The 23533-nt window shown below is 40.8% G+C and overlaps 1 protein-coding gene across 1 annotated transcript in view; it reads left to right on the top strand.

The window, feature by feature from the left end:
- The first annotated feature begins 1397 nt into the window (after window positions 1-1397).
- ppil2 (peptidylprolyl isomerase (cyclophilin)-like 2) overlaps window positions 1398-23533 on the top strand; it is a 33184-nt gene continuing 11048 nt past the window's right edge. The window contains exons 1-16 of the mRNA XM_031870619.1: window positions 1398-1535; window positions 1739-1788; window positions 2682-2727; window positions 2947-3009; window positions 3330-3381; window positions 4189-4240; window positions 4598-4689; window positions 5467-5556; window positions 5653-5728; window positions 5861-6021; window positions 9689-9764; window positions 10563-10669; window positions 14104-14193; window positions 16291-16324; window positions 20928-21045; window positions 22024-22080. Of these exons, the coding sequence (XP_031726479.1) occupies window positions 1504-1535; window positions 1739-1788; window positions 2682-2727; window positions 2947-3009; window positions 3330-3381; window positions 4189-4240; window positions 4598-4689; window positions 5467-5556; window positions 5653-5728; window positions 5861-6021; window positions 9689-9764; window positions 10563-10669; window positions 14104-14193; window positions 16291-16324; window positions 20928-21045; window positions 22024-22080 (1196 nt within the window). The 5' untranslated portion in view covers window positions 1398-1503. The remainder of the gene's footprint in view (window positions 1536-1738; window positions 1789-2681; window positions 2728-2946; window positions 3010-3329; window positions 3382-4188; window positions 4241-4597; window positions 4690-5466; window positions 5557-5652; window positions 5729-5860; window positions 6022-9688; window positions 9765-10562; window positions 10670-14103; window positions 14194-16290; window positions 16325-20927; window positions 21046-22023; window positions 22081-23533) is intronic.

Here is a 23533-nt window from a genome sequence, read left to right as displayed (position 1 = left end):
TATATATATATATATATAAAAAAAAATGTTTGTCCGTGTCTGGTAACCCAACCTTTTGTTTCATAATCTGCCATCAAAGTTTGAAAGTTTGGTTCTGCCTAACAAAGATAAAAGTGCCAAGGACGAGAACTCTGTTGTTTCGATGTGGTGTGTTTTCGTTGTAAGCCGTTGAAGTGCAATGAATGATGGGAGAAACGAAAGCCAGATGTAACTCAGGTACGCAGGCAGCGATGCTGCTCTGTGTTCTATTTTTATAAGCAACCACCATCACTCCGCAGCATCCTTCATCTATAAAGAGCTTTTGTTTCATTCCTGCCTATGATGGGTCGGTCGGTTTACCCGAATAATGTGTCCGTGCTTCAGAGGACGTGTGGTCGATCTGAATGTACCTCCTGCTCCACGTTAACACTCGTCACTAACAACCTGAGCACAGATCGTGCCTCCAACCGTTTTTTGTTTGCTCCCTTCCGCTTGTTAGAAGAAGTAAACGATTATCCATAATTATGAGAATGACTTCAGTGAATAAAATGCCAAGTCCAAATAACACTCATTGTAGATTCATTTATTCTGCGTGGTTATGTTTGTCCAGGAAATGGTTTATATTTAAAGTTTAATTACAGAATCAAATGTAGTTTACATGTGAGAGAATATGAAGAGAAATAATAGACACCAAGCACAGACATTTAAACATTACTATACACCCAGTGTAGAGGATGACATTAATTGAATAATGCATACAAAATTATATTTAAATATTATTTGAACACCTTTATTTTTTTATAATAAATTCCACAGCTGTTTTCAGGTTAATGTGCACATTTAGAGATTAAAAAGAAAAAGAGACAAAGTGTGTGTTTCAAAGATGATAAATGAGCATGTCATATGGAGTATTCAAACGGCACTGTTACTGATATGTACAGTGATAATATGTCATGTTGTGACGGTAGAGAGACGGTAAAATCATTAAGACAGTAACAGAGCCGCTACAGTTCTGAATATTATATAGGGAACATAAATCTGAAGCTCTGTTTCAGAAAAACTGTCAAAAGAACATTAATTAGAGCACGGCTGAACATGTGTTTGAGTTTTGCTTTTTGAAGAAATGCGATAGGAAATTGATGAATGTATTTATTTAAATTATGTTTTTAGTGGAAAACATGGAATAAAAAACAAACAAAGGCAGGGAGACGCAAGGAATCTGTTGCATGTTCCTGCAGGAGTATAAGGACTCGTTTCAGCTTTAAAAGGTTGTAAGACATTTTGGGTTTCCTAAAAAAAAGAAAGAACAGGCCCAACGAGAGAAAATGTCTGTTTGTTTGTTCTCCGTTCTTCCAGCAGAGGGCAGTAGAGTGCTGCGGCTATAAGTGGTATGCCGTCAATGACGGTAACGTAAAAGAACGTAAACAGGAAGTTACAGCAAGGCGAGCAGGCTGTGTGTTGTTGACGTGAAAGTCCATCGGTTTTAACCTTAATAATCTCTCAGATCTACACAAAACAGTCAAAATGGGGAAACGACAGCACCAGAAAGATAAAATGTAAGTATCAACGTTATCATGGACGATACAGCGCACCACGTACGTGTTGTTGTTAGCTTAGCGAGCTAACAGTGTTTGCTAACGAGCTAGCTAGCTAGCTAACTTACAGTAGCTTATTTCTGGCATTAGTTTAGGTTTAACTTTATTTAAGGTCACTCTTTTGTCTTTCCTCTTATTTATGTGTGTTTTTTCCCGCCTAACAGGTACATCACATGTTCAGAGTACACAAACTATTATGGAGGGAAGCGATCAGGTGAGTTGTATTTTAAATATCTCTAATTTCAATTTAACCTGGTTAAAACAAGAGGCAACAGTCATAACGTTAGTTATGAAGATATCGTACACTTGTTGTCTTCTTTATATTGTATACTTGTACCTAGTGCTGAAAGAAGTACTCAAACCTTTTACTTAAGTAGAAGTTTGTTATACTACAATACTTACAAGTAAAAGTCCTGCATTCAAAATCTTACTTAAGTAAAAGCACAAAAGTATTAGCAGCAAAATATACTTAAAGTAAAAGTAGTTATTATCCAGAATGGTTCTTTTCAGAATTAAGTATATCACTCGATTATAACTATTGATGCATTCATGTGTTCATCACTTTAATGTTGCAGCTGGTAAACCTGGGGCCATTTTTTTTGTTATTCATAGATTAAACTATAATAATAAAGCATAATTTACTGGTTTATTTGTATGCTGTAGGGCTGCAGCTAAAGATTATTTTCAATATCGGTTAATCTGCTGGTATTTTCCTCTATTCATTAATAATTGGTGAGTCTATGAAACGTTTAAAAATGACCATCACAACTTCACAGAGCCAAACGTAAAACAATATTTAGTTTACAAAGATATGTGACGGAGAAAAGCAGGAAATCATCTCGTATTTAAAAATATCCAGAGCTTCTCAAGAAAAAAAAGAAGCAAAGATTTAATGTGAGACTGTGCGACCACTTGTGGGTTCCCAAACTCCTTGTTGGGAACCACTGTAGCTACCACGCTCTATACTACTACGCTCTATACTACTACACTGAGTTTAATAGAAGCTAGTAAAACTATTTTAATACCCAACATTTCCCCCGCTGTTGTCTGGAATGTATGGAATTGAATGCTTTGTTTTTTTGTTTTGATTTATGTTTTGCTTTTCAGAAATCCCACAGGCAGACTTCAGACGGCTTCCATTTGACCACTGCAGGTAAGAAGAGTCTTGTTAACCATCAGCAGAGATACAAGTCTGCTATTACACCAATAACTAAAATCTGGCCATGCTGTTCCACCAGTAGTGGAGGAGACTTTACAGCAATATATTGAATAGATGGCGAAATGTATGCAATACAATCTATGAAAACCTGTCTGGATGTGTCGTTTTGCTGAGCAGTTGTTTGACTTCAGTGTTTTCTCTGAAACATTTCAGCTTGTCCCTGCAGCCGTTTGAGTATCCTGTCTGTACTGATGAGGGAGTCGTCTTTGACCTGCTGTAAGTAGATGATTCAAATAATATAAATGATAATAGGCATGTCCAACTGTGTGCCGGTTCTACAGGGTTGTTATGTTTGTTGCTTGATATGTCCGTCAGTAACTGTTGATACATGGAGCTCTTAGTAATCCCTCTTTACGCTATGTGTCTTTCACTGTTGGTGTCACACTGAGGGCAATATTAAAGTGAATTGTTAAAGGCCAATGAGATGAGGATGAAGGATGTTTCTTGTTGAGAACACATCGAAGCTGAAATGTGTTGTGATTGCTTCTATTTCGACCTTTAAATAAAGATCACCTCCTTTGTACCGTGTGTTTCAGGAGCATCATGCCGTGGATCAAGAGGTATGGCACTAACCCCATCTCTGGAGAGGTGAGCAAACAACACGCGCCATGAGGCCAAACGGGGCCGCTTCTTACTGGTTTAAATATTAATGTCCAAACAGTGTTGACGATAAATGTAGTTGACAGAAGCAACAAGCTTCTCAGTGCATGCTGTATTGACCTAGAGATCTGCTTGTGGAGCCGCGCCAGAAGTGCCTACATGTACCAGGATGCATTGCACGCAAGCTTCTGTTGCCCGGATGGTCACCACTGGTCATATCGTCTTGAACGGCTAATTCAGCTGCGTTTCTTCGGCCGTGTACTCTATTAAAGAAGGCTGAATATCTGAGTCGGTTAAAACACTATAAAATACGTCCTGTAATCATATTTTGAGATGGCATTTTTGCTGTTGAAAACGTAGCAGAACAAGGAAGTGCTGTTAAAAAAAATTGAATTTATAACTGGTTTAGAAAGGTCTGTTTTTTGAGCGACGCACATACCCCTGACTAGAAATCTAAGCTGAAACAGCCTGTAGTTCTTCCTGCATCCAACAGATTTTGCAGCTGCTGACTGAGCTTTCTGGCTCAATATAGGACGCACAAAGGAATTTATTGCTTCCGTCGACTACTTTCACTATCAACACTGATTGAACATCCACATAAAGGGTGGTTCCCTTTAATTGTTTACTTTAGAGGCCACACACTTTACTATTTACCACAACTGTGAGTTGTTATGTATCATTATTGAATAGCTGAATATAAAATATTGTTGTTTTTTTTTCATTCAGTTTCTGTGAATTATTTTTTGATGACATTATTTTTATGATTGGACACTAAACTTTTCTTCTTTCTCACAGAAACTGGAAGCAAAGTCCCTCATCAAACTTAACTTCGCCAAGAACAGCGATGGTAAATACAGATGCAAGTGTTCAATTCACTCTTAACCTTAAAGGACTCGCGTAGGAACTAGTGAGTTATTACGGCTTACGTTCCCTGATTCTAATCATCAGAATCAGACTGGAAGTAGTTTAAAATAAAAAGGTCAAGGCTGCTTTTTTCTTACTGCCCTGCTGTGTGTGAGACTTAAAGAGTGTTAAAGGGTCATGTTTTGGGGGGATAAGAGTAAATGAAAGCGAGTGGAGGAGGATGATGTGGGAGAGGTGATATAACTTAACATGAAGTGTTTCTTGACTTCTGCATGAGAAGTTTTCAGTCCGTTTGTCGGCCGCTCCGCTCGCTCCTCACTCCCTTTTCATTTTCTTCCAGGAAAGTATCACTGCCCCGTCCTGTACAACATCTTCACAAATAACTCTCACTTCGTGGCCATCAAGGTCACCGGCAACGTGTTCTCTAATGAGGTTGGTGAGCTCGCACACTCTCCCACACACACGCACACTGAAACACAGATGTTATTGATTTGATTTCATTGTGATACCGTGCAGATGCTCAGCCCACATAGTCTCACAAGATGCTGCCTTAAATCACACCGAATTAGTTTAGTGCAAAACAGTGTTTCTCCAAACAAACTGAGGATGACAATCATGCGATCGTGTGTCTGTGCGTGAGCGAGTGTGCACCCTTATTTCTGTCCTCGGCTAATCTCGTATTCTGTTGCAGCAAACTGCATATTATTTTGTGTGTCCAATTATGGCTTCGTGCTCAAGAACCTCTCGTGGTTGCAGCGGTTCACACTTTATCAAAAACACCTTTTCATTGGCTGCCGACTTCTCGCTCACTACTGTTAATCGGCCCTCCCAGCTGTGTTATCTCCTGGGCCCCAGGAGATAACACAGCTGAGTGCATCTTCAACCCACAGCTGCTACTCAGCACCCAGAGACACAGTGGGGGGGGGGGGGGGGAGTTTGCTCACCTTTGTTGTTTTGGACGTGTGTTTGGCTAACGGCTAATAGAACTACAGTACACACACAAGACAGCTTTGTAATTTTTATTTTATTCTTTAGCAAGATTGTATGAAGTGTCCTCTCGATGACTTCAAGCTGATTGCCGGGATTCATGAAGTGTGTTTTGCGATGCTGTGAACCCCGTTAGTGTCTAGACGGGGAGTCGGCAAAGTGGTGGTAGTATTCATTCAATCACACGATACACAATTCTTAAATGTTTCCGTTTCCACTCAGGCTGTTGAGCAACTCAACATCAAGACCAAAAGTTTTAAAGACCTGCTGACCGACGAACCCTTCACCAGGAAGGACATTATCGTGCTTCAGGTGGGTTGTTGTTTTGCTTTGCAAAAGTTGAAAGCACATTATTTAAGGAAAATTAACTTTTTAATTGTTTTTTGGGGGGTTGTTTTGTCTTTGCAGGACCCCACAAACCTGGATAAATTCAATGTTGCCAACTTCTTCCACGTGATAAACAACCTGAAGGTGTTGGATCCAGGTGGGTTATGTGTTATTAACTATTTGTAATGAAGGAATTCTGCATTTCTGTTAAACGTCTTCATGGAATATGAAAGTTTCTTGATTAAACCGTTTTCCTTCCTCTTGCTCTGGTTTCCCCGGCGCGGTTCAGATGAGGAAAAGGCCAAGCTGCACCCGGCGTACCACCTGAAGACCACCAACATGGAGACCATGGAGACCTTAGCTGAGCTGTACAAGGACTACAAGGGGGACCAGCTCCTGGCTTCCACTATGAAGGAGAAGGCCGCCAAGAAGACGGACAAACTGAACGCTGTGAGTAAAAACACCACGATGCTGAAGTTATGTAAAACTGCATCACGTCCTGCAAGAGAAGGAGAGAAGAATATGAAATGTCTTATTAATCCCAGCTCGTGTTTTATTCCCTCACATTAGAAACTAGTCTTTCACATCTAAACATCCCTCCTGGTAATGGAAGTTGTTTAAGCAAATAAAAAATTAGATGGATTTCCCCGGAGCGTTCAGTGCTTCGTTCCTCATGGAGATGTTAAAGTGCTATTTCAGCAGCAGTTGTGATTTAAACCTTTGCTTTTTTTTAGGGACTTCTTCTCCGTTTAACAGTTTAGATTCGTTTAATTGAAAGATGCTCAATTTACAGTCTGATTACAATGTGTGGGACGCATAAACATTTCCATCTGTGCATTAAAAAATAGATTCAAAGAAGAGAAGTACACAAAAGTGGATCGATACAAGAAAATGTACTTGTAGAAAACAGGTAAAAACTTCATAACAATACACCGACTTAAATATACATACAAGTAAAATAGTGATATTAACATATTATTGATGAAAAGCTTCACCTTTAATAAGGAAAATATATACATAGAAGACGAGGCAAGTCTATTTCTATAGCACATTTCAGCAACACGGCGATTTCAAAGTGTTTTACATTAAAAGACAAAGTGCAAAAGAAACACAAACAAGCTAAAATACAAGAATACAAGTTACAAGAAATGAATAATTATTTGATTAAAATAAGGCAGCAGCAAACCGAGAAGTCAGCTTTAATCTGAGGTTTGAGTTGCCGATATATGGAGCATAGAAACTGGTTTAGTTTGGACTCTGGGGGCAGAAAGCAGACCTGAACCGGACCCCCTGAGAGATCTGGATGCTCATAATGTAGCAGACGATCAGAAAAACAACAACAATCAGTGCTTTATGAACTAGAGATGCTCTGGTATCGGTCCGATAATGACTCAAACAGCTGGATTACGTATCAGTAAATTATAATTATGTATTTATTTGTTATATTTTGTTTTGCAAAGTTAGGAAAGCTTGTTTGTGTCGAGCCTGATGTTGACTTACACATAAAAGAATCACTTCCACTCACTGAGACGTACAGTTTATTATTCAAACACTGGTACCCAAAGCTCAGGTATTAGTTCTGGGAGCATTGAATGCCAAAGATCACTCCTGACCGGCTCAGAAACAGTCATTTGACATAAATGGTCCACTTACCGACTTCTTCCCGGAGCTTTCAGTCGTACCACACGGTGTCCGGGCTTCTTCTTCTTAGCTGGAAACGGACTCAAAGTTCTACAAAGTCCAGACGAGCTTAAAAGCACTGGTGCTGTGCGTTACAATATCCATACTACCATAATATTTAGTATGTTTCAATACATAGTATTTAAAATGCAGTATGACATAAATACCAGGATGTTGTACTACATCTTGCAGCGTGCTTTTTATGCTAAATTGACTCTTAATCCTTTTGACTTTTTTATTTTTTAAAGGAATGATTAAATTCTTCAGTTGTGCTGCTGCAGCATTTCAAGAGGGCGTTAATTTGGTGAAGACGTGTCATCTTCACTTTGTCCACAGGAGGGAGCCAAACACACAGTAATACACGTAAAACAGCGACAGTATGACAAACGACTGCATCCAGAAATAGAACAAAGAAGCCTCACTGTGTTCAAAGGGAGATGAAGAACGATCCACATCTCACTCTACAGGAGCTGAAGTGAACACTTTAAGTTAAAGACTCGGGCAGGAAGAACATGTCGAGGTCTGAAGCATTAGATGCATAGATGAAAACAAAGGCCTCTTTTGAGCATGTAGCAGGTTTATATTCTTTATTTTTAAAATACCTTCTGGATAGGAACTGTAATCTTCTTACATGTCTGCTCTCCGTGGTTATTACTCAGGTTTAACTGCAGGGAAACAAACAGATGTGCAACAATAAAAAGGGTCATTGGTCATGCGACCACCGTGTCCTTAAAACCGGAGAAGATGAAGTATGACTCCTATTAAACGGCATCAGCGACTCTTATCGGCTCTCCTTTGGTGCTGCTCCCCGTCTGGGGTTTTCTTTCTTTGTGTTTGTTGTTTTTTTTAAACGCCAGAGCTTTTCCTCGGTCGCTCTCTGTCTGGAGTTCACAGTCGAGGTGATGCTCTGGCAGCATCCGAGGGAACGGGGGAATATAGGTCATACGGTGCACACAAGGTAACCGTCTGGGCTTTCATGCGCCTTCACGAGAACTAGAGCAGAGGAATGCTAAACCAGGACCGTAGAGTAGACGCACGAGCTCTTAAAATCCATTTTCACGTCTCCACTTTCATTTCCCTCCAGTAACTCCTCCAATCTCACCGCATTGTTTTTGTGGTATTTTTGGTTTGCTTTATATTACTGTTCAGCCATTCTACTATAGATTTAAACCCAAAGAACCTTTAAAACATCTAAATATGAGATGGGATAAATCTACAAGCTGCATTTGCTGTCGCTACAGGTCTCGGTTACACCCAAATAAGCATTTTTCCGTCATCGCAGGAGGATTTCCCGAGGTTGTAACGTCACTGCAGGTCTTATCTGTGTCGAGTACCGCCAGAAAAATAACAACCAGTGTGGCACTCTGGAGTTTTCCGTCCAAATAAGCCACCACTGAAAACAATGGTTAAAAAATGAGCGATTGCTGCACCCTTAGAGTAAATGTGGGGACCGGCCAGGGATGTTTCTGCCCTGTTGAAGTGCCTTTTGAGCAGAGGACCTGATCTCCAGGGATAAATGTACAAATAAGGGCTGCAAGCAGTGTTCATTTTCAGAATTCATTCATCTATTCATGTCTATTAATCCGTAAAATTTCATGAAATAGCGAATCGTAACGATCACATTTTCCCAGAGAAACCCAAAGATAATCAGCAACAAGAAAAGCAACAAATTCTCACTCATGAGAAGTTGGACTTGGTCAGTTTTGGGCTTTTTTTATTCGACCTAAACTATTAAATGACTCATTTTTTTTTTTTTTTTTTTTCTTTAACTAATCTACTAAACTCAGCTCACCCCTATGCAGACACATTATTACGCTTAAGAGAGCATTAAATAATCCAGCGTGAAAGCTTATTCTCACAGTATAGATACGTTGGTCACATGATGGGAACTGATCAAACTCCTCTCACTGAAGAAGACCATGGGATGCTTTTGAAAGCTCCTGAAAGGGGCTTCAAAAATGAAGTGTACCTTGAGTTGGGTTTTTCTTTTTGGTCAAGCAACATTAAATATAATTCTCTCTCTACCTGCATCTGAAAAACATGAGCTCGCCAGTTTTGTGGAGATGCAGATTGTTCTTTTGTACAGTGACAGACTCGCTCCGCCTCCCTACACTCTTATTTTGAGCTTGATTCATTTGCCGAAAAAGAGACAAAACGCACATTAAACAAAGTCAATGCTGAAGTTATTTGATATCGTCATCTTGTATTCTGTTGGCCGCTATAATCGTGTATTTAAGATCTGACATCGTGACGGCTCTAATCTGACTTCTACTGACGATGAGATGTCTGCCGTTCAGAACGGATTACATTTGAGAAAAAGAAAAACTAATCTCTACACAATCGATCTGACATCATGAAAGTATAACAGGAGAAGAGGTGTTTCAAAAGTAGTAAATGTGACATAAAAGCTGTTATTTTTGGGTCTCTTTTTCCTCAGGCCCACTACTCTACGGGCAGAGTTTCCGCCTCCTTCACATCCACGGCCATGACTCCTGCAACAACACAAGAAGCAGGCAAGTGAACATCTCGCCCTCCTTCAAAATAAAAACATCCACATTCCCAGCAGACGGAAACATTCACCTCTTCTTTCTTTAGCTGCTTTAATCGTTATCGGTCGGGGGGGGAATAGACCGGCTACAGTCACGCCTGCTCTGTAGCAGCAAAGCGCAGCTTCGTGATCACACACGCAGCCGAATGTAGCCTCAAACTGGGAGATGCTCAGTTCGACTGGTTTGTCTTCTCCCGTCAGCCTCTGAGATCTGCTCTTATGAGATCTGCTCTTATGAGATCTGCTCTTATGCAACTGTGTGGTAGGTTCAGTAAAGTTCACAAGAGGAGGGCCATGTTTGGATTTAGTGACCCAGTTCAGGTTCCAGAAACAGGGCGACATGCCTTGTATTTTTATGGACGTGTGCCTAGTATAAGAATACAGAACCGTGTTGTCTTTATATTGTGTTTGTATGTATGTATGTATGCAGGAAAGGATTTATATTATTTTAATTGTCGGATACTGTTTCTTTCTCTAACGTGAGTTCATGTTTTGTCAGCTTGAGTCTTGTATGAAGGCTGAACTGTAAATAAAAACAAAGCTAAGATGCTTAACAGGAGAATAAAACGTGCATAAATCTAAGTAACAACCAGCTCTGCTGAGGATTTTAAAGGTCAGAGATCTTCCAGCTGAGACCTGTAAACAATCAAAGTCTTACGGTTGTTCTTCAAGATAACACCCCTCTCTCTCTCTCATAATCCCTAATGTTTTCATCTCTGAAGAATTAAAAAGGCTGAATTTGTTTTGTTTTTTTATGTCATAGATGTCATCGCGGACGACACGGTGCGTTACCGCTATGTGAAGAAGAAGGGCTACGTCCGTCTGCACACAAACAAGGGAGACCTGAACCTGGAGCTGCACTGTGATAAGGTAATGACACACACCCACGCACACACACACACACACACACACACATAAAATCACAGACCAGACAATTGGAAGAAATAATGTGTTTTGTAGTATCGGGGGGGAAATGCCTCCAGAGCCTTATTTTCTGCGTCTCCCCAAAGATAGATTACAAAGTAGACACTTATTCCCAAATTGCCCCGACAGGCTGTTCCTGCATGTATGAATGCCTGATGGGCAGGTGGCACCTTGCATGGTAGCTACTGTCATCAGTGTGTGAATGGGTGAATGATGACATGTGGTGTTAAAGGGCTTTGAGTGGTCTGCAGTCTAGAAACTGTTGGTTTTCTTGAAATTAAGGTGTGTTTTCACGACCTGAAGATGGAACAATAGTAGGCTGTGAACGGCAGTGCTTTAACATGTCAAAATAGCAAATCATATTTAAATCATAGTTAAATCACTGCTGCTGTGTGGTTGTGGGTTGTCTTGTGCTGTTGAGCGACCAAACTCTTGCTGCTTTGGGGACACTGTTAGCTATGCAGGTAGGGGTCCGTGGTCATGATGGTCTGTCCATGCGTCGCCCCAACTCGAGAAAAGAGAGAAAAATGAATCACAGACCTTGTTACGGCGCTGACCGAGCCCTCGGGTTTGTTTGTTTTTTCAAATGTTCACATGATTCAAAGATAAACAAGTAAAAAGGGACCCTGCAGTTTATTTAAAATCATAGGTCGGGTCTATTTATAGTGTTGGAAGGATGTTGAAAAGATAAAAAGTAGTTTTTCTTCAAGCCGTTAGAAGCTGATATCATTTACTGACACATATGTAAGTAGATGTTTGAGTTTAGCAAAGCTGGCCACTAAAATAGACAGTTTTATAAATGACGCCTGGTGTTTTTGACACTGAGGCTCTGATTCAGACTTAATGCTGATTTCATTTAAAGGTGTAAGTTTCTAAAATAATGTTGTTTTGGCCCGAGCAGGCGGTTAAATCGTGTTTAGGGCGACACACTCAAAACAGTGAAATCAGCCTCTTGCAGAGTCTCTCCCCTCAGGTTGCCAAGTTTACTTCTTGGCAAAAATGTGTGCCTCCTTTTTTTTTTTTTTTTTTTTTTTTTTTTTTTTTTTAAAAGTCCAGGTGTGAGTTCCAGGAATGCTTTTCTGCCCCGGTAACCTGGCGCTTCTTCATGCAACTTGGGTTTTCATTGGCTTCTGCATTGTCGAATCAGGATAATGAGGGGGAAAGTTGCAGCAGTTAGACAACCTGCCCTCTGTGCCCCCCCTCCTCCTCCTCCTCCTCCTCTTCCCCAGTGGTTTCCTCACAAGATTGCAGCTCTATTCGTGGCCTGTTGTTTATGAATTAATGAGTGCCGCTTCACTGTCGCATACACTCTCAGTCACACACATCCAGAGCCCACCGTCCCGTAGAGTGCCCGTTGTTGGAGATCGGATGACGCGGCGGGTACCTTACTCACGGTACAAAGGCTTCACCTGAGTGGGCTAGAATACGATGACTGTGTCTAAATTTACATCTTTAGTCAATTCTAAATCTAACCAAAGATATTCCAATTATTTTCTTTGAGTGTGAGGTTAAAATTTGTCTGTTTTTACATATGATTAAAAAATTTTGATTGACCTGCAGGGAGAGGGGAGAAAGACCGAAAGAGCTACCTAAATAATATGAAAGCTCATTCACACTGTTAAAAAATATATATGTTATAACACAGGATAGGTATTCCCTTGCACAGTATTCTTTAGATGGTCTCATGTTAAATTTGGGTGAAAAGGAACTACACAGTCTGTTAGGACGTTCGTTAAATGCACACAATCCTGCCAGAAACGTACATTTAGAATATCCTTTTTGAGTTGATTGCCTGGGAAATACAGGAGGCAAGTTTTGCCCTAGCAAACATCCCTGATTGCTGACAATTTTAGGCACCTGGGCATGTTTTCTGAATACGATTGCATTTTAAACATTCTCACTCACACACACAGAAACCGAAAAAGCATGCAGACGCGCTACATTAACCACCACTACAGGGCTGCAGCAGATAGAGATCTCTGACGGGAAAGGTTCTGCTCAAAAGTCTAAAAGGATTCAGAGGAAAGTAGCACACGAAGCTTGTATATTTTGACATGCATGCATTTCATTCACACATGTACACGTAATGTGACGTGCCGTTAGATAACTGTTTTTACAAAAATCGATTTCAACGTCTCAAACTGTTAAAGTCGATCCATTTCTTCCGTCTAGTGGTTTAAAACAATAAGCCTCTTTGTACCAGAGTGCTTTGAAGATCTGGGATTTATAACAGAAAAAAAGAGGCAGAGCATTGAACCCCAACAGCAAAATTGAGACGTGGCACGAATTAAGACCAGTAGAGCTCGAAGGAAGCCGTCACACGGCAGCGAAAGGCCCGAGACTAAAAATAGGCTTTTTACGAAGGCAGCTGGTGATTCAAGGAAACCATCAGCCATTGTTGCCGACAGGGGAAAAGTTAGTTTCTCACGCAGACACACACAGAAGTGTTCCTCGTGGTTATTGACGCTGGCTGGCGTCAATGGAGAAGCCACGCCTCCCGCTTTGGGGACAAATACCGGCTGGTTTCACACGGTGCCAGCCGGTCAAAATGAGCTTCTGTCAGTGTGTTTCTGTAATGATTTACAACATAAACCTAAAAGTTGTATTTCTTTTTTTATGACCCATGATGTACCTTCACCTAGAAGTCTGTTTTTTTTATTACACCAACTAAACAGCCTGCTAAGCCTGGCTTCTAGCTTTTTGGGAAGAGCTCTTAAAGAGACAGGCGCTAAAACGGAGAGTTTCAGACGGAGGTTTAATACAACTATATTCAGACAGACGGTGTGAGGAAAATAATGTGTTTTTTGAACATTAAACCCTGTAAACCTGTCCTAGTAGAAACTCACAATACAAGTATGAACCATGAGTAAGCACGATATGTCCCCTTTAAAGCAGTCGGATAAACCAACCATGTTAAATATAGCAATACACCTCAACTTCTCTGCATCCTGTTGGCTTGTTATGACGTTATTTAATGCATCACTCGAGATAAAATGTGTTAAAACTGCGGTAGAAATGTATTTCCTTCGTTGAATAAGCACTGAACAAAGAGTTGTTTGGGTTTTTGACATGTTACGAACATGAAAACACCCGTTTGTTGTGATTAGGATCTTATCCGATATGTACGGGGACTACTAGATGACATCAGGCTGTTTTTAAAAATGAAGTGTTTGACATTCAGCATCCAGTTTATCTAAATGTTACACGGTTGAGTGTGTTGCTGGGTTTTTATCAAAGACTGTGTTCTCAATGCTACTTAACTAACTTCATACCTCAGCACTGATTTCAGTGAGCGTATAGAGCAGCAGATATTATTTCATTGTTTTATTTCGTTGTTGGTGCTTTTTCCTGAACAATCTCTGCATGTTCTTTTCCTCCAGGTTCCCAAAGCTGGAGAGAACTTCACCCGTCTGTGTAAGAAAGGCTACTACGACGGGACAGTCTTCCACAGGTCCATCAGGAATTTCATGGTAAGGATTTTGACCAGATAAATAAAATACGATAAATAAAAAGCTCTTATCCTGACTAAAGCCACCAGTTTAATGACCAAAAAACAAAGTGCAGTCTTTGGCTTTGATTGTTGGTTTGGACGGATTAGAATGATACGTTTTAACCTCTAATTTAGATGTTATAACCGGTCCTCTGCAGATAGATAAGATTTAATATTAATAATTGGTTAGACAACAAGGTGGGCGCTCACTGCTTCACAAAATAATAATATATTTTAGTGTTTGCTGCTTCAGAGATGGAGACAAATGCATGTTTTTCTTCAGACTGAATCTTATTAACCCAGACTGAGAATTTGAAATACGAGTCTCTGATCAGCCGCTCGTCTTTGTTTTTCCAGAGCAGCCTCTTCTATAATTAAAGTGGCTCTGAGTGGACATCTGGTCTCAAGGGGACCCTTACCTTCCTTTTCTTTTTTAATATTCTGTCCCGTGGTTTTCAGACACACAGTGGCAAGCTGTGAATTGTTTATCCATAATTACTCTGCCACTTGCGCCTTCGGCTTCTCTTCCAAAGCTGAGGACAGGAGGAGGGTGGCCTTGGAGAGAATCATTTCATAACAAAAACACTTTTTATTGCGGTTTGTTAAAGGGAGCCGTATCCCTCGCTTGTACAGAACACCCTCGGATAATACTTTTTAAAAACATTTGACAAAAAGAGAGAGGCTCATCAAAGTTCCTCTGCCTCGGGCTCAAACACGGAGAAGAATTGTTCAACACCGACATGATGCAACCGTTTCACACGGCTGCCTAGGTACCACATTATTGTGCAATCTTGCAGTTTTTCTTTTAAACTTGCTGTCTCCATTCAGCCGGGGAACATGAAGGCATTCATCAGCTTTGATTCGTGTTTGCTGAAACAAACAAAAACAAAAACATAATCAGCGAAAGCACATTTTTGCCGTTGATGTAGTTCGACATGGAAGTGAAAGAACTAGACCGCCATTCAAAGTATGTGAAGCTAAACCTGTATACACAGACGAAGAAGTGCTGAGACCTTACGATTTGGAGAGTTTTTGTAATGATCGGTTAGTTTACATTCAAAGTTTCTCATCAAAACATGTTTATGTGCATGTGACCTTAAGGTGTGATAAACATTTTGAATTAATTTCTTTACAAAACCTTTTTATAGATGTTTTTGAGACGTTGGTTACGTTCCATGTTTACATTGATTTTGCATTCTTCTCTGTGATTGAGGCCTTATTATAGACTCAGGTTTACTTAAATATAATGTAACAAACTACACTAAACTTCAACGAATAATTCAGACTAGCTGTTGTGGCTGTTTGTGCTACGAGGATGGAAATTAAGACTTAAAGCAACCACAAGGAACTTTCATTTAGTGTTGATTTTGGCGCCCCCTTTGGACAAAAGCTGTGGTGTTTCAGAGCCAGTTTCAGTGTCGTAAAGACCTTTATCTGGCGTTTGTTTGGGAAGCAAGTGAAAGAAAGTCTCAAACATTGTGAATACTATTTTCATTTTTTTAAACAAAGCTGTATCTAATTGTGGCTATAAGATTAGTAACTCCATGGTGAAACAAAGAGTTTATTATATAAATGTATTTTTTAGTTGTTCTTCTTTTTGTTTCATCCATTTGTTGTTGTTGCCGCTGCTCTGTCACTCTGCCGTCTGCAGTCGTGTTGCAGCATGTCGTCAGCCAAACGATTTCAAACCATAATGTGAAAGAAAACGAAATACATTTTTCTTTTTCTGTTCTTTGTGTCGTTAAACCTCTGCTCCGCAGCAGCAGCTGCGGTGGTCAAAACCCCCTTTTTAAACATGAAGTCCAGAGAGCAGCACTCCACCATATAAACAGTAATAGGAAAAGTTGAGCCTTAGTCACTGACAACAGGCCTCTATTGTTCACTGTTACCAGTGCTTCCAAGGACTATGCTTCCAAGTTGGATGCGTGACGTCAGGGAATACTGTACGGTTTATAAGAGTCTCACATGTGGACTTGAAACATTTTCCTATTATAAGTAATGGGAGCAACTCTTCTTTTCTTTTTTTATGTGCAGCAGCATATGTCAACCAAACCTAACAGAGTCTTTCTGTTTCCAGATTCAAGGAGGGGACCCCACTGGCACCGGCACAGGTAAAACTAACACTGCACTTAAAGCACCTTTTGAATTGCATAACACCGTCTCTGTTGAATTATTAACAGTTCCTTTTTGGAAGCTTTGCGTAAATGCCGCTTGCAACCCAAGATGCAAGTCAGAGAGTGTTGCTAAATATAGTCTGTGAAGGCACATGGGAGCACAGACCACACACACACACACACACACACAGAGATGATGTCGATGGAAGAAGGCTGAGTGTGTGGTACCGAATAAGGGTGTGGTGAACGACCAATCGACCAGCATTCGGTGTAGTTTTTAAGAGGCAGCTCACTGGAATTGACTGCGAGGGCCTCATGCGGTTCATTTCCTGCCTCCGTGTCATCCGAGCTGCTCTGAGAGTTCGCAGCACAGAGCGAGCCTTGTGTTCTGTGGGCGTCTCTGAACGCTGCGCAAGAAAATGCGTCCACCGTGACTGATTTATGAAGGTGCAGAATTTCAGGCCTGTGGGCAAAAATTCTCCTCCTCACCTGGACTGAACAACACGTGGACACAACTCATGAACAGGCCTCTAACTGGCTTTTAAAGAGCTTTTAAAGAGTCCTGTAACATGCTGTAGTCGTGTAGTTACTCACATGTTATTTTGTGTATTAATAAGAACAATGGGGCTCACCAATGTTTTCCTATTTGGGAATTGTTTTTTTGGGTAAAAACAGAACCATAAACACTCCAGAGCACATTTAACGTCTTTACACGACAAACTTTATTACTGCTTTCAACCTTGACAAAGGAAACGCAGACCAGATCCACTTCTTCTGTTCTTACCTTTCACAATAAAAGCCCTGGACATATACGTAACATCAACAACATATCATTTATAATATTTATTAGTAATTTTGATTATTTTACAAAGCATTATGGTCTTCTAAAATTAAATTTAACAGATCTTTTTTGTGTTATTTTACTATTAAGCAGCGTAAAATCAGTTCCTCCAAAAAGGTTTGAATTGATTTTCACAGACAAAAAGTGAGAAGTGTTTAAACGCATTAAAGGTGCCATGTGGAGGTTTTCTTGTAGAAATACCTCCACTTCAGAACTATTGACGTTTCTTTACGTTTGTAGTCTGGTGCTCCACCTCCTTTACACTTTCATTTGGGCATTCTTGACTTAATTATCTCCACTACATACTACTTTCCTTTTTAACGTATGTGTGAGTGCACACGGCCCTGCAGTTGGATGCCCTTTTATGGGGATTGGCGGGGCGATTATCTGCTAATAGGATCAACTGACGCGCGCTTTCACTTTAGTAGGACGATGGGATTAATCGTTGTCAAAACACGGATACGAACGAGTCGGCGGTTCAAGAACACGCCGTGAGTCTGACGAAGACTTTTCTCAGGAACAAATTCAAGAAAATGATATTTGTGAATTATAGCAGCTGCTGTGAAGCTTTGGACTCATTTTGTTGTTTTCATTCTGTGTGTTTGAAATATCATTTTCTTCACTTGAGCAGACCAAAGCAGGGGTGACAAATATCATCTTTTCTTTGATATTCTGGTCTTTGAAGAGGTAATTTGTCTGCTCACTTATAGTGATGAATACAAGATGCAGGAACACTGGAGAAGGAAAAAAAAAAAGAGCATTTTATTCGCAGGCAATCAATGATTCGAGTGTTTTTTAGCGGGGAATAAGAGATGGCAAAATAAGACATTGAATCATGATGTGATGCTTGAATTTCTGAGATTTATGTGTCAAGAAAATCGCCCGCACAGAGTTGAGTGAATCCCGCTCACACATCCGGCAGACTGCTCACTGTAGCGTTGACTCTTCCCTCTGAGTTCAGCGGAGCCTCATTTAATCCAAAACGCTTCGGAGAGAAGAGACATGTTTTAAACATCGACTTGTAAACGAAATCCCAGAGACGCATTCAAAATATGAAACGAGAAGCTCGCGTGAAACGCACAGAATGCGTTGATTAGCAGGGATGCTTTGCAGACGTCGGTCAGTGGAGGATATTTTAATATTCTTTCCTGTCCCAAGTTTGAGGTTTACCGTTAAATTTATCGGAGTGAATGCATCTTGATTTATTGGTCAACTCTTTGGCGAGAATTAATTTCCCTTCGTCATCCTCCTCTCTCGCTATGCCTTCATTTATGATCCGACCGGTCTCTAAAAATGTCAGCGAGTTGATAAATTATGCAGAAATGTCACCACGGGAACGTTGACGGCTGCACAAAGCCACTGAAGGGTTGATTGGTTGCTAGTATGCTTTCGTAAACACACAGCACATACTGTACTTTTATATGCGTGCACACACACACACACTTCCACGCTGCGTACACCAGCTGGCAGGACGGGGAACCACACCTCGGGGCGACAAATCCTCTCTCCCCCTGTTGGGAGCCAATAAGCTCCTGCAGTGCGTATTCCTGTCCGCTCATCATGGTGATTCTTAATGATGGAGTCGCTCTGAATTAATGATTCACAGCTGAGGGCTCTCTGCAGGGCTCCGTGTTCAAGGACAAACAGGTCTTGAGAAAAGAGTCTTAGTTCTGTTTCTCTATTTTGATTTAGTAGTGCCGGTGGATCCAGAAATGTGTCGCTTTTAGACAAACTCAATGTATTTTAATGGGTTTAATCGTATGTTACAGTATAAAGATGTAATGACGGGCATTGGAGCAGAAAATTAAAAGCTACATGAACTCAATCTTATCGGTTTTACTCCCCAAAGTGTACTTTTATTTATTTATTTTTGTACATGCATTTAATCCCAGAAGGAGCATTTTAAATGACGGATTAACACTGTGAACTGTCGGCCAACGTCTGCTCCGAGGTGCTGAGACAATGATTTTCCTTTTAAAGGAAAAGTGCCCGTTACCTAAAATCACTTCCTCCAAAGGTGTTTGAATTGATTTTCATGGACAACAAGTGAGAAGTGTTTGCCCAACCGAAAGGTAAAGTTTTCCTTCTCCTTAACGAGGATGTTTTTGTTCGTGCCTTAAAGGTGCCATGTGGACTTTCATTTAAACAAACTCAGTGTTTCCCACCAAAACGCACCCTTGAGGCCGCGTTAAACATGTTGCGTTCCTTGCTAAACATTTGCAAAGCTGCGTTTTTTTGAATGGATTTGTTTACATCGGCTAGCATGTTCTGTCCCGTGTTATGCTTCGTCTTATCGGCGTGTTGGGGCCCGAGTCCACGCGGCAGCTTTCTCTGCCAGAAAAGGGGAAATGTTTTCATCTAAAAAGCTCCAAGTGCTTTTTGTAAATATCTTAACATCACCACACCGTTGTACGATAGACTAGCATCGCATTTGCCCCTTTTGCTCTTTATTATCTCTATGGGCTACTATCTGTTTGTTTGACATTGTTTTGTCACCAAACAGAGGATACCTGACTGTAACGTTACAGCAAGGAGGACGATCTGTCGGAGACGAGGCGTACGCCGATTTTATAAAAAAAAAAGCAAGCACAACACTCACCAGCAGTATCCACCCAGCTGTAAAAACAAGCTCCTCCTCCATTTTCTACAGTGACATCACCGGTGCTTTTCTTAAGAATTTCATAGATTTTCGTCTTGAAGCGTTGGCTGCAGCGTCTTGCACTTGACGATTGAATAAAGACGCCATGTGGACACAAGTTCTTAATCGTTGATCAGTGGAATAACGAGAAACACTCCCTTCATTTGATAGATGTGGACGATCTTTATTTAAAAAGTCTGATTTTATTTATCGTTACAGTCGATATATAGTCTTTGAATCAGAACCGTTTATTGCTAAGTACGTTGCACATACAAGCAATCTGACTTGGTGCATAACAAACAATGAACACAGTGCAATAATAAAGACATCATTTAAAAATAGAAACGTATTGAAATTTACAATAAAATATGGTACACAAACAAACGGATGACAGTACTTTAAAACAAGTATATGTTGGAGTCAGTGGGGGTCCTGGGCTTTGTTAATGAGTCCAGCTGAAGACGGGAATAAACTGTTCTTGAGGTCTTGGTCCTGATGGACCGCAGCCTCCTGCCAGATGGAAGAAACTCGAACAGTTTGTGTCCAGGGTGAGAGGGGTCGGCTACAATATTTCTCGCTCGCTTCAGGGTCCTTGAAGCGAACAAGTCATGGAGGGAATGCAGATTGCAGCCAATCACCCTCTCAGCAGTGCGAATGATGCGCTGCCAAGGACAAGGGCAGACTGCAGCGTACCAGACCGGAGCAGAGGATGGACTCAACGATGGCGGCGTAGAAGTGCACCATCATTATCTTTGGCAGGTGGAACTTCTCCAGCTGCCTCAGGAAGTACATCCTCTGCTGAGCCTTCTTTGGCACCTTGTCTGAAGTTAGTTGCCATTTTTCTTCACGATGTACGACTTGCACGCACTTCTGTGTTTGCTTCGCTGCCTCCCTGCAGTCAACAGGAACGTGTATTTTACATTTGCGCGTCGCTTATAGAAACTCATCTCGTCCTCAACTGCGAAAATTACACCACTCGTTTTTTTGCGCGTCTGATTGGAGGGAAGTCGAGTGCTTTCCAGCAAAGATGTTTCTCATATTTTAAAACGGTTTGTTGTGTCTATGTCTCTCCTTTTGTGTCTTTCTTTCCTTCCTCCCTCACTCACTGCCTCTCTTCCCAGGAGGGGAGTCCTTCTGGGGAAAGCCTTTCAAGGATGAGTTTAAGCCCAACCTGTCTCACACCGGCCGCGGGGTTCTCAGCATGGCAAACTCCGGTCCAAACACCAACAAGTCCCAGTTGTAAGAAATGTTTTCTGTTAAAAAAGCCTAAACTTTGAACTATCGTTCTGTTCTAGACAGTCAGTCAGCAGAGAATTATATCTAGTTTTTTTTACTCTCTTTCTTCCTTTTGATTTCTTTGCTGAGGCCCCACAGGTGAATAAGACAAGAACAAATGCAACACGTCTGTATGAAATGTAATATACTGGATGCAAAAACTCAACTGCAAAAATTTTTTATGTATGTTGCATTTACTTATTCAGTAGTCAACATAGTCATTCCTACACATTTCATGAGGAAAGTGTTGCAAATCAAATTAGTCTTTTTTTCTTTTTTTTTTTACTGTTTCCTTGAAACTATTTATATGATAAAACTGAAACTCACATTTTTTAAATTCGCTTTTAAAGCTAATTTTGTCCTTTTTATACACTTTAGTTTAAAGTTACTGTGAGGAACTTTTAACTGGTTCTGAAACGGTCTCAGTTTTATACTGATGCCTCTGTATGAGCTACATGAGTAAACAAGACCTTTAGCGAGATGATTGTCTATTTCTATAGAGCTATTCTAAGTACTAGTCCTTGGTGGCACCAGGAGAACCAGACGGTCAAACCATGGTGCAGTAAAATTAAAGAAAATTAAACACTACCGCTTTTGTCCACAGGGGCCGCCAAAACCAACGCAAAATGAAAGTTCCTCGTAGCTTCAGCATTTATGTGAAACAGTTTAATTATTGACGTGGTTGTCAACAAAACAGCTTCCTATAAATGTTTACTAAAGGACCTTGTGTTAGAAGAACCTGTAAATGTCTTGTTTTTGACGGTTATTCTGTGTATTTAGTCAAACTAAAGTGTTTGTGTAAAGTGTACTGTGAAGGCAAAGCTCCCTTTTTAGAGATCTTGTTTCTTCACAATACTTTTTACATATTCATTTATTGAACCGTAAGTTGTTTTTTTAACTGTTTTATACGAATGTAATGTCTCTGTTTCCGTTTTCTCTCAGCTTCATCACGTTCCGGTCGTGCATCTACCTCGACAGGAAGCACACAGTATTCGGAAGGTAAACTTTCTTTTTAAGTATGTTAATCTCTTTCCACTCCACTGTGGCTTAGCGACAGTGTTCTGTGTAATTTAGTGGTTGAGGCAGATGGTTTGGAAAGGTGACAATCTTGACAGACACTTTCCTCATGCTCAGTGCCATTTACACAAACCGTTGGGTCACCGCCACATGCTCTTTTGTAGTTGTTGTTTCCTCTTCTTAGTCTTCTCCTCACTCTCTCTCTGTCTCTCTCTCTCTCTCTCTGTCTCTCTGTCTCTCTCTGTCTCACCCTCTCATATTGTTCTTTAATACACATTTGGTTCTGTTGGAGCTCCAGACAGAGTAAACAGTTTTGTGACTTCCAGTTGGCCTCCAGGACGAGAGCTGTGAAACATTTAGTGGATGCTGAATCTCAACTGAAGACCCTGTCTCTCTCTCTCTCTCTGTTTCTCTCTCACTCTGTCTGTCTCTGTCTGTCTGTCCATCTGTCTCTCTCTCTCTCTCGCTCTGTCTGTCTCTCTTTTTTTGTCGCTGTCTGTCTCTCTCTCTGTGTCTGTCTCTCTTTTTTTTGTCTCTCTCTGTCTGTCTCTCTTTTTTTGTCTCTCTCTCTCTCTGTCTGTCTCTTTTTTTGTCTCTGTCTGTCTGTCTCTCTCTCTGTCTCTCTTTTTTTGTCTCTGTCTGTCTGTCTGTCTCTCTGTCTCTCTCTCTCTCTCTCTCTGTCTCACCCTCTCATATTGTTCTTTAATACACATTTGGTTCTGTTGGAGCTCCAGACAGAGTAAACAGTTTTGTGACTTCCAGTTGGCCTCCAGGACGAGAGCTGTGAAACATTTAGTGGATGCTGAATCTCAACTGAAGACCCTGTCTCTCTCTCTCTCTCTCTGTTTCTCTCTCACTCTATCTGTCTCTGTCTGTCTGTCCATCTGTCTCTCTCTCGCTCTGCCTGTCTCTCTTTTTTTGTCGCTGTCTGTCTGTCTGTCTCTCTCTCTGTGTCTGTCTCTCTTTTTTTGTCTCTCTCTCTCTCTCTCTGTCTCTCTTTTTTTGTCTCTCTGTCTCTCTGTCTGTCTCTCTTTTTTTGTCTCTGTCTGTCTCTCTGTGTCTGTCTCTCTTTTTTTGTCTCTGTCTGTCTCTCTTTTTTTGTCTCTGTCTGTCTCTCTCTCTCTGTCTGTCTCTCTTTTTTTGTTGCTGTCTGTCTGTCTCTCTCTCTCTGTGTCTGTCTCTCTTTTTTTGTTGCTGTCTGTCTGTCTCTCTCTCTCTGTCTGTCTCTCTTTTTTTGTCTCTGTCTGTCTCTCTTTGTCTCTCTCTTTTTTTGTCTCTGTCTGTCTCTCTCTCTCTGTCTGTCTCTCTTTTTTTGTCTCTGTCTGTCTCTCTTTTTTTGTCTCTCTCTCTCTGTCTGTCTCTCTGTGTCTGTCTCTCTTTTTTTGTCGCTGTCTCTCTTTTTTTGTCTCTGTCTGTCTCTCTCTCTCTGTCTGTC

The sequence above is a fragment of the Anarrhichthys ocellatus genome, unplaced genomic scaffold (assembly GCF_004355925.1).
Source record: "Anarrhichthys ocellatus isolate YVR2014 unplaced genomic scaffold, GSC_Weel_1.0 scaffold53, whole genome shotgun sequence".
NCBI lineage: Eukaryota > Metazoa > Chordata > Actinopteri > Perciformes > Anarhichadidae > Anarrhichthys > Anarrhichthys ocellatus.
Note: the sequence above shows the minus strand (reverse complement) of the source record. Positions and strands in the feature narration are given on the sequence as shown.